This window comes from Capra hircus, chromosome 21 (assembly GCF_001704415.2).
Source record: "Capra hircus breed San Clemente chromosome 21, ASM170441v1, whole genome shotgun sequence".
NCBI classification, from domain to species: Eukaryota; Metazoa; Chordata; class Mammalia; order Artiodactyla; family Bovidae; genus Capra; species Capra hircus.
This window is the reverse complement of record NC_030828.1, coordinates 57,063,123-57,079,420: the sequence shown is the minus strand read 5'-3', so window position 1 is coordinate 57,079,420 and position 16,298 is coordinate 57,063,123. Positions and strand designations below refer to the sequence as shown.

General features: G+C 59.3%; 1 protein-coding gene across 2 annotated transcripts in view; it reads left to right on the top strand.

Moving 5' to 3' along the window:
• Positions 1-15,229, top strand: part of ITPK1 (inositol-tetrakisphosphate 1-kinase) — a 155,592-nt gene extending 140,363 nt beyond the window's left edge. For both annotated transcript variants that reach the window (XM_018066174.1, XM_018066175.1), the window contains 3 exons: positions 3,050-3,117; positions 8,099-8,261; positions 13,133-15,229. In XM_018066174.1, the coding sequence (XP_017921663.1) occupies positions 3,050-3,117; positions 8,099-8,261; positions 13,133-13,491 (590 nt within the window). In that variant the 3' untranslated portion in view covers positions 13,492-15,229. The remainder of the gene's footprint in view (positions 1-3,049; positions 3,118-8,098; positions 8,262-13,132) is intronic.

The following is a 16,298-nucleotide window of genomic DNA, read 5'->3' as shown; positions in this document are numbered from 1 at the left end:
TCCCCCTCCCCCCAGTACAGTGGGAGATCTATTTCCGTTTCTTTTCCCCTTCAGACACAGCGCCTTTGTTGTCTCCGCTTCCTGGGCCTTTTTTCCCTTAGGGGTATGTACATAAAGGAAGGATACCGATGACCACATAGGGCAGGGGTCACCAGGCTTTTTTGCTGGAAAAGTCCAGAAGAAGTATTTCTAGCTCTGTCATCAGTCATGTTGCCTAAGAGCCCCTGTAGACAACACGTAAGTGAATGGGCGGGGCTGCGTTCCAATAAACCTCTGTTTACAGTTGCAGATGGCGGGGCCAGATCTGGTGATCTTTCATCATCGAGAGCCCTGCAGGTGTAGCAGAGGCTGTATTTCCTTGAACCTGCCTCGTGCCCAGCCCTGTGCAGGAGTGAGGATCCAGCAGGGGACTGGATAGTCAGCCAGGTGTCTCCTGCTCAGATTCTAGTGGGAGAAACTGCCCAGGGAAGAAGTCGTGAAAGGATGAACTGTGCACAGATGAGGGGCCCCGGAGGAAGCAGGGGGTCCTGGGACACCGCTGGATGAGGGGACCACTCGAGCAGGGCAGCCGGGGCTGGAGGTCTGGGAGGAGGTGTGGACCACTGTCTGTGGCGCCGTGACATGCTGCCCGCCCCCTCCCCCAAGGAGACATGTGAAGATGAAGCAAATGAAGCTAAGAGGGTGTGGCCGCAGTTCACAGCTGCACTAGAGTCGCGGGGATATTTGGGGGCTAAGCGTGTGCCCTGCTCCTCCTCTTTTGAACCTGTTTTCCTCATCTGTAAATTGGGCACAAAGACACCCATATTCCACTTATTGTCTCCCTTCTCCTGTGGACATTCGTGGTGGTTCTTCACTGGGCTCTATGTGTCGCGGGACTAGCCCAGGAACAGAGAAGGGACGAGCTCCCCACGTCCAGGGTATTCCTGTGATCAAGGTGCAAGGGCCCAGCCAGGTTTATCAGCAGGGGATCTTGAAGCTGCCCAAGAAGCTGGCGCCATGGGATGCTCCAATCCTGCCTGACCTGTCTCGGCTTCCACAATCTTCCTGGATCACCAAATGGCTGGAAGCTGCTCCCTCTCCACCTGGGCCTGCCCAAGCTGCACGTGGGGAGGGTTCTGAGAGAAGGGCAGCTCCCATCACCCTGCTGAACAGTCCTCTGGCTGGAGCCCCCAGTTCAGAGTTAGCCAGGAGGAGAAACAAGTCCCCTTTGAAATGGTCCACTTTGGATCTTGCCCCAGGAAGCTGCTGGGTGACGTGGTCTGTCCAGTTCAGTGGGCGCTGGGTACACCCCTCTGAGCACCCAGTTCTTTCCCTTTCTTGCATAGCTAAGCATCCACATTGTTCTCTGTGGCTTCCAAGCCTCCCTGAACTGGCTGTGTCCACTGGCTCTGGGTGGCCCTTCTCTCCCCAGGCCTACTCTGCCACTCTGGCCATTGCCCTTGGGTCCCACCTGGTGGGTGGGAGGTGCCCTGAGCTCAGCGGGGCCAGGCTGGGCTACAGGCTGAGAAGGTGGGCAGTGCCTGCAGAGTCTGGAAGGCCCATCCCAACTGCTTAAGCCCTGCTCTGACCTCTGGCCCATGGGGCTTGCTACCCCCGAAGGCTCAATCTTCTTGTTTGTCGGCGCTCAAGAGTAGAGGTCAGTGTGGCTGCTTGGCGCAAGTCCTGCAGGGTGTTTATTTTCCCCAGGCTCCTCCCCAGGACCGTCTCTCGTGCCCCCCGTCTGGACTGGCTCTGGTCGGAGCGGTAGGAGGACTGTCGGGCACACCGGGGCGGCAAGGGGCCTGCGTGCCCCGCTAGCGGGAAAGATGCCAGGTACATCTCAGCGCCTGCCTGCTTGGCCTCCGCCCGAATCACTTCCTCATGCATGATTGTTGCGGCGCTGTAACCCTGGAGCTGGCGGTGGGGGCGTTGGCAGCCAGAGCAGGTGCCCCCGCAGTTCAGCCCCCGGCACACAGCGGTGCCCAGCGGGGCCATTCCTGTCCTGGGTCTCAGGGCTGAGCCGTGTGTCCTGGGGGAACGGGAGCCACAACGCCTCACCCGAAAGGACCAAAGCAGAGGCTGCCGGGGCCACATGGGGGCTTGTGGCCCGTGTCCTTCTCGGGGTGAGGTGGGGTGGGGTCCTAGTGTGATGATGGTCTTTACCAGGGCTCTCAGCCCTGAGGCTCCTGGTTTTGTGATCCGTGCATTTGCACACTTCCACGTGCTGGAGAGCATGTTTCTGACCAATTGGTGTGCCTCTACTCTGCAGGGCATGAATGAACAACCCTACTGCTCATCACTCTAATAGTCCTGGGATTGAGATGATTACTCTGCCTCTCCATGGGGCTGAGGGGGCCCCGGGGGCAGTGGGAGCTGGGAGAGATGTGCAGGAAGATGTGGGGGGCACTTCAGGTGGCTGTGCCTGTTTCCAAAGCCAGGCAGAAATTATTCTCTATGCTCTCTTGGATGGATCCTACCAAAGCCCAAGTTCTGATTTCCTATTTTTTTCCCCTAAATAACTGGGAAATAGCAGAACCCTTTGTGTTTTAAACATTCACGTGCCCTGTGGCAGCCTAAACGTGCCTGAAAAGGCATTCCATGAGCAGAACCAGGAGGGGTTGGGGATGCTGGATTAAGTGGCATCAGTCGACCTCTTTTCTCTGGGCCTTTGATGTTCCCATATGCAGCATTTCCCCTTTCTCACTCAGCCCCCCTTTCTGGTGCCACGTCCGTAAGATGCTCTGGACACACTCTGGGGAAGGGGCCTAGGTATTGGGGAAAACCAGGTATGATACTGTAAGATGAGAGTGGAGGGGAGGTGGGCTCATCAAGCCATTCGTCGTTATATGGAAAGAAAAATTGAAACAGGAGCCCTGACTCGGCGCGTGTCGCTCCATGGTGTCCTGTCTCTTCAGGGTGGGAGGGGGCCCAGGTGGCTGCCGCTGGACCCTGAGCCCTAAGGCACCACGGCCTGTGGCTGGGGTGGTGCTGCCCCCTGGTGTCAGATGCTGGAATTGCTGTCTCTGCCTGGAGCTTCTAATTCTGGCTCCTTCCCATCTTTGCGTTTCAGACCGCGAGTCCATCTTCTTCAACAGCCACAACGTGTCGAAGCCAGAGTCCTCATCGGTCCTGACCGCGGTATGTCCCTCCCTCTGAGCCTGGGGGTGGGGTGACGTTGGCTCTCCAGCGGGACAGGGTGGCAGGACCTTCCCCGCCAGGCCGGGGACCCCGGGGGGCTCCAGAGACCCCCCTCTTCCTTGCTTGCTTTGCGCCTCCGTAGCAGCAGCCGTCACAGCCGTGCCCGCTCACCCCCTCACTCAGGCGGACGGTTGTCTAACTTCTCCCATGTGAGGAAGCCCCCCAGTTGTGAGGAATTTGAAGACCTGCTTTCTAAGCTGCCTTGTCCTGATTTACTAAAAAAAAAAAAAAAAAGGAGGCAAGAGACAGCAGCGCGTCAGTTTCCCTTTTTTCTTTCCTTGTCCGTATGAGTCCAGTAAGCGCTTGCTGAGCTCCTGCTGTGTACTGCTGCAGCTGCCGGGGTGGCTCACGGTGGGGAGTGGGCTCAGGGCTGCCGTTCTGTCAATGGTGCTGGGCATCAGGCTCCATCCTCTGGCCCGAAACAGCCTTGCAGGGGTGGACAGACGTCCCTGCTTTCCTGAGGGGAGAGCTACACTCAACCAGGTTAGATAACTTGTCTAAACCCACAGGGCTCCTCATGCAAGGACAGAGATGAGAGCTGACCCCAGATTAGTCTGATTTCAAAGCTGGGTCTTGCAGGAATTCAGGGTTTCTTACCTCCCTGGCACTTGAGAAATCAACACTGCGCCATGCCCTGCTGTTCTTCCGTGTCCCCAGAGCCGGTGGCCTCTGCCGCCACTGCCTCTGAACCGAGCCCTCCGCCTGGTCTCCAGCTCCTGTATGCCACAGCCCTCCCAGCCGTTCCGGAAGGGTTCGCCCATGTCTACTCTGCAGTGGACCCCTGCCTCTGGGCCTCATTCCCCTCTGTTCCATGCTAGGGCCTGTGCTTGCCCACGACCCACTGTCCCCCGACCCAGGCCACCGGTCCCATTTCTCGTTTGTTCCTGGTTCCTTTGAGGAGCCGGCCGTGTACCGAGGGTTCAGCGGAGCACAGGCATGGCAGGGACCTGGAGTGAGCACCACCCTCCCTCGGGATGTTGATAGACGTAACCCGGGAACAAGCCCTGTGGTCAGGGATGCTTAGAGAACAACCAGATTCTAAAGAGAACCCCTCGGCGCCTGGCGTGCACATTCTAAGACTGAGATAGGTGTTCTGTGCGAAAGAATGTCCTGGTCTCATGAAAGCTCAGAAACCTCAGGGTGGCCTCCCTGCAAGGCTCCCAGACCTTATTTAGCCAGTGACTCTTGGAGGGGGTCAGCATTCCACAGCCTTACGGAGAATCTGTCCTTGCCACCCCCCACGCCCCCAGCACAGTGTGGCCCTCGTCACCACTGGGCTGTTAACAGAGGCCACAGGGTCACCGTGAGGGCTGGAAGCAAAGTTGTCTTCCTGGTTTATCACCCGCCTGTGACTTAGCCCGTGTCTCCATCTGCTACGTGGGAAAGGTCAGCCTGGAGACATCGCAAGGCCTTCTCTCCACCTTCCAGCCCTGCTGTCATCTCTCCCTTCCCCTCAGCTCGTGACTGCTGTGCGGGGGTCCTCCAGGGCTGGTAACACATAAACGAGGAAAGGGAAACGCAGTCAGCCATCCCCTTTCCATTCGGGATGGTGGGCCCTCCTGCACAGACACGTGCGTTCCCAGGTACGGGTGTCCAGATGAGCCTTTAGCATCCTCCCGCCCTGTGGGGTCCCTCCAGTCCCCTTTGTGGCCTCATGCAGGTGCAGGGAGCCCTGCCTCCCTCCCTGGCCGGACGCCCCCGAGGGTGGACGCCGCTCCCACCCGCCTGGCAGTACGGGCTCCTAGTTGAGAGCAACACTGAATGAGATGGCCTGGAGTCAGAAGCTCCACAGCCTTCCAGCTGTGGCGAGTCGAGTCGTCTTTCTGAGCCTCAGTTTCCCCAACCTGCCCCTAGAATGGTCCTGGGAATCAGGGAGTCCCTGGATGAAAGCACCCCACACCATGTCAGGCTCAGTCAGTGTCGCTGACGGGGGTCCCCAGGGGTTCACCTCAGCACCTCCATCGCCTCCTCGTTGCAGACAGGCAGAGGGCTGCAAAAGGATGTCTGAGGTCCCTTCGCTGAGCTGAGAACGCGCTTTTATAAACAGCCGGTCACGTGGCTTTTGTGACGGAGCAGCGGCCACAGGTCCCCTTGCTGCCGGGCCTGCGCCGCAGGCCTGACTTAGGAGCTTTGTGGATCCTCACCACAGTCCCTCGGCGGCAGTGTTTTTAGTATTCTGTTTACCGAGGCGAGAAAGCAGGCCCCGGCAGGGCCCATTACAGCTCAGAGCACGCGGCGGAGACTGGGCAGTGCCAGGCATCCCCAGGACCAATGGCTGAGCTGCTGAGCCCGCACCACTGAGCGCAAGTGGGAGGCAGGCACGGGGCGACCTCAGCAGGTGCCAAGCGGGCAAGTGCCTGTCACAGCCAGGCTGATGATGCCCCCTAGAACGTGGCTCCCCAGGGTGGGATGCCGAGGCAGCAGGGCCATGGGCAGGGGAACCTGCAGAGCTGGGACAGAAGGCTCTCATGGTAGAGCATCATGGTGCCCACTGGGCTCCCTGCTCTGTGCATGTCTGGAAGCTCCCCATCGGCCACTCGGCTTCCTGTGCCGGGGTGAGGGCCACGTGTCCTGTGGGTGCTGCCCAGACTCTGTCCCAGACTGGCTGACCCAGCCTCACTTCTTTTTTTTAAATCCAGGTGAAAGTCATATAATATACAATTGTTTGTGGGTTTTTAAAAAATATTTATTTACTTGGCTGCACCAGATCTTCACTGCAGCATGTGGGATCTAGTTCCCTGACAAGGGATCGAACCTGGGCCCCCTGAAATTGGGAGCATGGAGTCTTAACCACTGGACTGCCAGGAAGGTTCTCTCTGGTTAGTTATTTTAGCGTGGACAGTTCAACGGTAGTAAGCACATTCACAACGTTGTACAGTCACCACCTCTGTCTAGTTCCAGAGACCATTTTCCTTTCAGGCATTTTCATTACCCGAAAGAGAATCCCGTACCCACTGAGCCTCCCTCCTCATCCCCTCCTCCTCCCGGCCCCTGACAGCCACTAATCTGCTTTTCGTCTCTATGGATTTACCTCTTCTGGACTTTTCCTTTTAAGGGAATCATACAGAAGGTGACCTATTGCATCTGGCTTTTTTCACCTGGCCTAATATTTTCAAGGTTCCTCCACATTGTAGCAAAGGGTGGCAGAACAGTCTGGGTAACCCATTCTGTTTATCCAGTCATCTGTTGATGGACATTCGGGTTGTTGCTGCCTTTTGCCTGTTGTGAATAATGCAGCTGTGAACACTGGCGTACAAGTTACACACCTAGGGTGGAACTGCTGGGCCATGTGATAATTCTCCATTTAACTTTTTGACCCAGCTTCTTTTTTCTATTTCTGGTGGATCAGCCCCTGTGCTTCCCCTTTGACCCCATCCCAGCAGCCTTAGGACGCTGGTATCTACTGAGTACCACGTATGAGCCCTATTCTGGCTGACCTAGGGCTGACATGCTGCCCTCTGTGCCTTAAATGCAGGTGAGGCAGCTCCTGCAGCCAGACCTGTGCTGTCCCCACCGCTTAGACGACCTTGTGACTCCTCCCAGCTGTCTGGGGTGGAGGCCTCGATGGCCCTGATTGGCAGATGGGCAGACTGAGGTGCAGAGAGGCCAAGCACTTCTCTCTAAGACCACAGAGCTAGGAAGTCACAGTCTGGATTCAAATCCAGAGCCATCTGCCTCAGTCCTTCCCAGGGTGATGTGCTGCTTCCTTCCAGGGGCCAAGCTTGAGCCCATGAAGACTTGCCTGTCCCAGGCCACCTGTGATTAGAGCAGAACATGAGCAGTGTCACGGTGGGGTCCCGGGGCCAGCCCCCCAGCTCTGCGTCGCCAAAGGCTGAGCTCAGACCCAGGAGCTGGGCAGGAGTGGCCGAGTAGACTCTGGAGAAGCTTGCTGAGCATGGGGAGTTGGGGTGGAAACACCAAGGTTAGCAATTTGTCTGGAAGGGGAGAACAACGAGTCCCACCCAGGAGCCCTGTGTCCAAACCTCTCCCCACCCAGTACCAGCTAGTAAATGAAGGCTGGTCCATGGAACCCACCGCCTCACAACCTTGAGGTTCTGCCAACAATGGGCCAGTGCAGTGATGCTAACAAAAGCTCCCCCCACTGCCCACATCCTCCCTGACTTTTCCAGCCACTCCCGGCTCTCTTCCACGGATGGTTGCCTCGCACCTTTGCTTCCACTGCGCTCTCACCTGGGTCCCTTGGCCCAGCCACTGCAGTCTTCCCTTCTTCAAGGTGCAGCTCTTAGGTGTCCTGAACCACAGAGTCTTCCTGGGGTCATAGCAGACTCTCCCTCTCCTTCCTTCCTGCTAAGAACCTTGTCTTTTACAGGCTCAATACCTGTGTGCTAAGTCACTTCAGTTGTGTCTGACTCTCTGCAACCCCATGGACCGTAGCCCACCAGGCTCCTCTGTCCCTGGGGATTCTCCAGGCAAGAATACTGGAGTTGGTTGCCATGCCCTCCTCCAGGGGATCTTCCCAACCCAGGGATCGAACATGTGTCTCTCATGTCTCCTACACTGGCAGGCGGGTTCTTTACCACTAGTGCCACCTGGGAAGCTCATGGCTTTTACAGGCTAAATCCCTGGGTCCAAATGCAGCCCTAAGCTGTGTGGCTGTGAATCAGCCCTGACCCTGAGCGTCAGCTCCTCTCTGTAAAATGATGGTAATGATGCCCGTGTCCCTGGTGAGCATGAGGACTAGGGGTCACAGATGCCATACCTGCCCCAGTGCCTGCCCAGCCAGTGGCAGGACTTGGAAATGGCCATCCTTGGGCTGATTCTAGTGGGTCTGTCCTGCCTCTTGCCTGGAAATAAGACCCAGCCTCGTGGCACCGCAGCGGGGGTCTCTATGGGCTAGTGTCGCGTCTCCCTGCCCGAGGTCTGACTCCTGGCTGAGTGTGTGGTGTGTATGTGTTGGCAGCTGGACAAGATCGAGGGTGTGTTCGAGCGGCCGAGCGACGAGGTCATCCGGGAGCTGTCGCGGGCCCTGCGGCAGGCGCTGGGCGTGTCTCTCTTCGGGATCGACATCATCATCAACAACCAGACGGGGCAGCATGCCGTCATCGACATCAACGCCTTCCCTGGTGAGCGGCGGGGCCGGGGCTGCCCTCCCTCGCCTGGAGAGTGGCGGGTGGGTGGCGGGGCAGGATAGCCGGCCTGACCGACCCCATCCCTCACTGTCTGGGGCCTGGGGTCAGAGCAGCGCCCGCTAAGCCTTCACCCACCTGCCAGTGGATTTACAGCGCTCACAGTGGGCCCGCTCCTCAACGCGTGTCCTTTACCCCGCTTCTCCTAACCCAAAGAGTCGGACACGACTGAGCGACTGAACTCTCCTGACCCTGGGCCGTCAGCAGTAGCCTTTCTTGGCCAAATCTCAGCTGACCTCTCGGGCCCTTGTAGATTTACTTAAAGAGCTGGGAGGATTCTGGAGGGACTACAAAGCCCAGTTTCCACGAAGGAAGGGAGGGAGAAATTGTCCCAGGTCACACTGCAGGGTGGTGGCAAGGCCTTGCTCCTTCCCCGCCCTGAGCCACCGTGTGGGGGACACACTCAGATCCGGCCGGCTGGGGGGCCTGCTGCATGCTGTCTGCTACAGCCTTGAGGCGGGAAGCACATGCCAGGCCGTCTGGGCCTGCTGGCACGACCAGGCTCTGCCCAGCACCCCTCAGATCCCCACTCAGCGATGGTTCCATAGGAGTCATCACAGAGACCCCTCAGCGGGACCGTTAGCCACAGTGGTGACTGTGGGGCGGGGGGCGGTCCTGGGCTGGGCTCCTTCACAGAGACATGTGCTGAGGCTGGGCGACTCCCTATCCTCACAGCAGGTCAGGGACAGAGTGACACTTGGCAGCCCTAGCCCGGAGCAGCCTGGGCAGTTACTTCTCAGCGGTCGTCCCTGTCTCGAGGCCTCGGCTCTCACCTCTGTCAAGCGCCCGCCCTGGAGGTAGGGCAGCAGCCCTGCTCAGTGGACTGTTAAGAAGGCAGGAAGCCATTCCTGAGTGTGAGAGCCTGGCTTGCCGGAGGGGACTGCTCCCCTGGGGTTTGCAGGGGCCGGGATCCCCCATGTGTGGGGAGTGCTCACGGGCCACCAGACTGGGTGCTTGACATGTGTCCCCTGCATGGAGGGCATGCAGGCCAGGCCCAGCCAGCACCGCAGTTCACAGCCAGGGAAGCCCGGGCTCAGGGCAGGCCCCTGGTTCCCTCAGCCACGTGGTTTATCCGAGGCCCCCTGTGTGTCCCAGCTGCTGCAGACACTGGGTGGCGTGCGCACGGCGGCTGGGGTCCTGCCTTCAGAGGACAGGGGCTCCTCTGGGAAGCAAGCGTGGGGGCAGGGCTGGCAGGGAGAGAGGGAGCCACGCAAGGGCCTGCAGAGGGGCCCTGTGGCCCGAGGTTTCCTGTGCAGTAGAGAGGTCAGAGGTCAGAGGGGAGCCCAGCACATGGCCATTCACTCCGAGCAAGATGGGGCGGCCATCTGAGGGCTGTTTGTGAATAGAAGTTGGGATCCTGTGGGACAGTGGCCTGTTTTTCTGTAGTCACCCTAGGTGCAGCCTGGATGGAGAGGTAGGTTTTTGATGAATGCAGGTGAGAATGAGAGAGCACAAGGGAACTGCGGCTGCGTCAGGGGAACAATTATAACAAATCGGAGGATCTAAACCAGGGAGGAGATGGAGGGGATGAAGGCAAAAAGGTCGCCGGGTTAATGGCCTCGGGGGGCAGGGCGGGGCAGCACCGCGCTGTTGGGATGGAGGTTCTAGAAGGAGGGACAGAGAAGAACTCACAAACCACTGAGCTGTGGGTCTGTGCCGAGTCCTGAGTTTGCCCACCCCGCCAGGGCCTGTGCGACTCGGGCCAGGCCTCCCGGGTGTTCAGAGGAGGGACAGTGACAGTGAACTGGCATGGACAGGAAGCCATGAGCAAGCACACACACACACACACACACACACACCACCCCCCCCGCACAGCAGGCCAGGCCTGAGTGACAAGGCTGAGCCCCCCAGAGACTATGGAAGGGCGCCTGGCCCACGTGGAGGAAGGCTCGGGGAGGGCGTGCAGCCCAGGGCCCCAGGGCAGGCGGTGTCCAGGAGACAGCTGCCTGGGGCCAGGCTCTCTCCCTGCTCGATTTATGAGACTGGGTCTGGGGTGCCCACTGGTCCTGGTTGGTTCACCCTGTGCCTCAGACTGTGGGTGTCCTACAGTGCCCCTGCCAGCCAGCCTGCAGGTTGGACAGTCGCGTCCGCCTTTGGTGCCCAGCCTGCCTGGGGACCTTTGTCCCCAGCGCCTCATCTCATCCTCACAGCCACACAACATGCAGAGGACTGTTAGGATCTCCATTTACTGACGTGCATGGAGCCAGGAGGTTGGGCGACACGTCCAAGGTCATGTCCCAGTAGCAGGGCTGGATCTGGGGGCCTGACCTGAGGCTTCGTGCTTTTCTGCTTGAGTTGTGGGTTCAAATCCTGGCTCTGCCCCCTGACGAGACGAGCCTCCTGCCTGGGCAGCCTCAGTGTTTGCTCGTGCGCAGTGGGAAGAACACTCCCCTCCTCGCAGGGGAGATGATGTGTGCACAGCACTCAGCCCCACAGAGCTCTTCATGCCTCAGCCCACCCTCCCCAGGCTGCATGGGGCCATGGGCCAGGCCTCGTCTGGGGACGGCAGAGCCGTTGCTGAGGGAACAGCTGATGTTCCCTGGCGGCCCATCAGCGGGTCTCAGCATTCCTCTCTGATTGCATCCCGACCCTGGAAACCCAGCAGCACGTCTGCTGATGGCCCCCAAGGGGCTACAGGCTGCCCTGCTGTTCACCCCCACCCCAGGGCCGAGGATGCCCCCAGCGCTAGGGTGGGGGCCCCCGCATCACGCATGTTCAAGGCACAGCTGGCACCAAAGGGCCTGCAGATCCAGTGCTGAGTGTTTCTATTGCTCTTGTTCAGTCGCTTAGTCGTGTCCAACTCTTTACGACCCCACGGATTGTAGCACACCAGGCTTCCCTGTCCATCACTAACTCCTGGAGCTTGCTCAAACTCACATCCATCAAGCTAGTGATGCCATCCAACCACCTCATCCTCAGTCACCCCCTTCTCCTCCTGCCTTCAATCTTTCCCAGCATCAGGGTCTTTTCCAGTGAGTTGGCTCTTCGCATCAGGTGGCAAAGTACTGGAGCTTCAGCTTCAGCATCAGTCCCTCCAATGAATATCCCCATCTGTAGAATGGGGCCAACCCTCGGGCCCCACTCCCTGGAACATACCCTTCCAAGGATGCCACGAGGAAGGATTGTGAAGCACGTGGCCAGGGGCAGCACTTAGCCTGGATGGACCCCAGCCGTGGATGCTGTCACCCCATTCGTCCTCCAGTGGACACGTATCCACCTGCTGATGGCTCTTGGGTGTTCAGGGCTGGTCACTTAACTCTGTGCCTCCACTTCCTCATCTGTAAAATGCGGACAGAGGGTTATGATGATTAAGTGAGAACACATCGAGCAGGGCAAGTATGGTGCATGCCAGCTATCTTGCCCACTCTTATTTTTACTCTGGGCACCTCCGCTTGTCCCTCTCAGCCTCGGGCTCCCTCAAAACCACAGCATTGTTTGCTGAACACATAAGAGCGTGGGCAATGAGGCAGCCCCATCTGACCAGCCCCTGGGCAGCCTTTTCTCTATGCGATAGTGCATGTCTGAACCCCCCGCTGCTTGTACCAACAGCCGTGAAGCCCATCCCGGAGGCCGTGCGAGGGAGGGGTCAGTGCCTCTCAGCACCGGGCCTGGTGTCAGTGACGGGGTCACATCCAGAGGGTGGTCCCTGCGGTCCCTCCCGATGCAGGCACACCATCCCATTTGGGGACATACTTCCTGTCCCGATCATTGTTCTTGCAGCTGTGTGCCCGGTTCGCATCCCTGCGAATTGATTTGAGCAGGCATGGTATGGGGCACCCACCCCTCATTGAATTTCTTTTGAAGTCGTTTTCAAAAGTCGGCAAAATCCTCGCCCTAGATCTGAAACGTGCTTGGTGGGAGGCTCCGAGGACTGTTTGCTGACAATCACAGTCGAGTCTGTGATGGGAAATGCAGGCCCCTGGCAGTTTCTGTTCAGGAGACCCAGGCCCGCTCGTGAGGGAAGCGGCGTCTGTTCGATGGCCTTGTCCAGGCTGCCCAGTCTCTGTCCCTCGGCTTTGCGGGTCAGGATGTGGCACTGGGGGCCTCCTTGCAGGCGCTTGGGGGAGGGAAGGTGGAACGGACTCAGTTCCAGGAGCAGCTGCTGTTGATCAGGTCTCACTCATGTTCCAGCCCCTTCTGGCCCTGCCCACAGGAGCCCCCAAACCCGAATCCTCAGTTTACACACGAGGAAGCTGGGGCCAGGCCACGTGGAGACGAGAGGCGTTTATGATTCAGACCTGGAGGAGTGGGCCTTCGGTCCTGCCCATGCAGCCACCCCACATCCCCACTCAAGGGCATCAAACCACATGTGCTCCGTCACTCAGTCGTGTCTGACTCTTTTGCGACCCCGTGGACTGTAGCCAACCAGGCTCCTCTGTCCATGGGATTTCCCAGGCAACAGTACCGGAATGGGTTGCCATTTCCTTCTCTAGGGGATCTTCCCAACCCAGGGGTCGAACTCACGTGTCTTCTTTTCCTGCTTTGGCACTCGGATTCTTGACCATGTGCGGCATCTGGGAAGCCCATCAGACCACGTAGGGAGGGTAATCAGATGAGACCCTGAAGCTGTGCCGAGAGGGACAGGGTGCAGGGCGCTTTCTCATCAGCCTCCTCTCTATAGATGCTCATACCCCGGGGGTGCAGCCAGAATTCAAGGATTGGCCCTTGGGGCCACACACACTTGGGGTCTGGGCTGTGTGTGCTCTACCAGCTCCCCACAACCCCACCCCGGGTCCCAGGAGCCCCTGAGCGCACCTCCCACCCCCACCCACCTGGCTAAGCCTGCCGTCTGTCTCTCCCATCCGCAGGCTACGAGGGTGTGAGCGAGTTCTTCACCGACCTCCTGAACCACATCGCCAGCGTGCTGCAGGGCCAGAGCGCGGGCGCGGCGGGCACGGGGGACGTGGCCCCGCTAAGGCACAGCAGGCTCCTGGCGGAGCAGGCGGGCGGCCTGGCGGCCGAGCGGACGTGCAGCGCCAGCCCCGGCTGCTGCAGCAGCATGATGGGCCAGGAGCCGCCCTGGACGCCCGAGGCCGACGTGGGCGGCGTGGGCGCCGGCAGCACCGCCAAGCTGCCGCACCAGAGACTCGGCTGTACCGCCGGCGTGTCGCCCAGCTTCCAGCAGCACTGCGTGGCCTCGCTGGCCACTAAGGCCTCCTCCCAGTAGCCTCAGAGCCCGGGACCCAGAGAGACGGCGCAGGCCACAGAGTGCGGCCGCTGGGCGAGCAGCTCCTGACGACGGTGACGCTACTACTAAGGATTCCCAACGATCTGATTCTTCTTCTTCTACTTCTTTTTTTCTTAATTTTTAACCTGATTTTCTGATGTCATGATCTAAATGAGGGGTGGGGGTGGGGATGAAAAGGAACCCCAAGTGGTCCAGCCTCGCGGCAAAGGGACGATCCCTCCTGGTTCCTGCTGTGCAGATGTCTTCACCGAGTTTACACACGCTGTGTTTTCAACACTAGGTCTGAATGTGAGGTGGGGCGTGCGTGTGTGTTGTTGTGTGTGTGTATGTGTGTGTGAGTGTCTGGGTACGCCCACGTCTGTCTTTCTCAATGGCTGCTGTGGGCCGGGCCTCGGGGACCCTGGAGCAGGCCGTCCCGGGTCAGGTCATTGGTGGCTGAGCAGAGAGAGTAAACGGTTCCCTGTCTCTTCCCTCCCGGCCCAGCCCGTTTCTCTTACTGACGGCCTCAAGTTCCATCAGGCATGCAGCCACCCCTCCCAAATGCGTGACCCCGAGGAAGCCAGAGGCCTCAGTTTCCCTTTCCCTAGGGAAGTCCATGCAGCAGGTCTGTGATCCACCTGCTGCCGCTCGTGAAAGGCAGGGAGGAGGATACTTCTCCGGGAAGGCCACAGCCCCGGGCTGGCTGCCTCTTTCCACGTCCCGCTCCCCGGAGTCCACTGGGCCTGTCAACACATGTCCTGTGCCGCCATGCAAAGGGTCTGCCCTTCCCTGACCAGGGGCCGCCGCTCCCCGGACCTGGGAGGAGGCTGCCCGGCCGAGAGCCTCTGGGCTGATCCTGCCTGTGCCAAGGATTTGTGCTGTGACTTTGGGCAAATCATTCCGAGAGTCGCTGGGCACTCACGACCGAGAAGTCAAGGGCAGGCTCGGCGCCGTACCCCTGCAACACAGCCTGTCCCTCTGTGAAGCCCACCCAGATGAGCCTCCCCTTGGCATCCAGGCGATCGGGGGGCCCTCTTCCCAGGCCAGACGAGGCTGCCGGTTGCTCCACACCTGCGCAGAAGGCCTGATCCACACCCCTCCCGTGTTCACTGCCCACCCCAAGCACTGAGCCAGCCAGGTGCGAGCAGGCTGCAGCCCCAGAGGTGAGAAAACGTTACCTGCTTCTTCCGTCTGAGTCCCCCAGCCCCTGATGGCAGTAGACCAACCAACCACCGGCTAATCAGTCCAGTCCCTCAGTCCAGGCGGCCCAAGGGGACCAGTGAGGGGCCTGGTCAGCCCTCTGTCAATGGGACCACTGGTGGAAAACAGCAGACCCCCTGAAGCATGAGCGTGTGTCTTCAGATATCAGGCACTCAGAGGGAGGGGAACAGGCCTCTGGGCCATCCTGCGAGGCCCAGAGAGGGTGCCACGAAAGAAGCTGCTGAGCCTGGCGTTCGGAGGCACTTTCAGGCCTGGTCAGCGGGGACGTGGGGGTCACCTGCCTCTAGGAGAGGAAGGGCTGGGGTGAGGGGTGCTGCCCTCAGAACTGACCGGCTTGTCCTAGAAACCAAGGGCCCGCCGATAACCGTGTTTACACGACTTGAGTGTTGAACCCCGATTATAATGTCTGTGCGTCGCCTTTCCTCGTCTGGCCCCCGAGCTCCGGGGGAAGCAGGAAAGCGTGGCCGGCCTCTTGCACTGCTTTGTCTCCAAAATAAACTACTGAAATCAAACTGCATTTCACACGTGTTTACAAAACGTTGCTGAACATTTCTGTCCTCCTGCCGTCTTTTAATAAAACAACTTTACCTTTTGGAATAAAATTCCAGTCCCGATCGCCTTAGGACAGGTCAGGAGTGCAGGGTAACCCCCTGTGCCTGGTGGGGCCCCTGGTCATGTCATGTCCAGATTAACTGATGCCTCCCCCACAGGGTCTCACATGTTAGCGTCCAGGGCCCAGATACTGAGGAACTTTTCCAGTGACGTGGCGCTTTCCACCAGCCTCAATGCGGGTGGCCAGCAGGGTGACTACCACCTTTCCCAGGAGTGGAAACCAAGGATGGGGGTCGGCTTCATAAAGGCCCAGGAGCCGCACAGCAGTGGAGAAGGGACCGGTCCACTCGAGAGCGTGTGCGGGCCTCTCCCCAGCTGGCGAACCCCGTCCAACAAAGAGTAGCTGACTCTGCAGGGGTGAAGGAATCTGCATCAGGGAGCAGAGAATAGGAGAGGGGCTGTGGGCCGCTGACTCTGTAGGGGTGAAGGGATCTGCATCAGGGAGCAGAGACTAGGAGAGGGGCTGTGGGCCGCTGACTCTGCAGGGGTGAAGGGATCTGCATCAGTGAGCAGAGACTAGGAGAGGGGCTCTGGGCCGCAATGAGGCCTCACCAAGTGACCCCCCCACTCAGTGTCACTGGATGCACACTGACTGGGTCCCAGGACACACGCCATGAAGCTGGCCTCCCCCAAGCCTCAGTGTCCCTGGCCTTGGGGCTTCCTGTCAGGGGAAGACAAACCCCTCGAGAATGCTCTCTGCCTTTGCAGCCTCTCCTTCGACACGGCTTGTGCTGCCACCTCTGATCAGTCTCAGAACCTTCAAGGGCCGTGGGGAGGGACTGCTCTGATGAGCGCACACACCTGCTGGTAAACCAGGGGTGGTGGGACACTCCTTCCCCAGCTTCTGTTTGCTAGTCGATGGGCTTGTTGGGGCCTTGGCCCTGTGGCATCTCTTTGGGTGTGGTCCATAGCCGGGGTTGCTGAAGGCCCTCTTGACTCAAAGGGCTTCGGGAGCAAGTGCAGGACCACGTTTT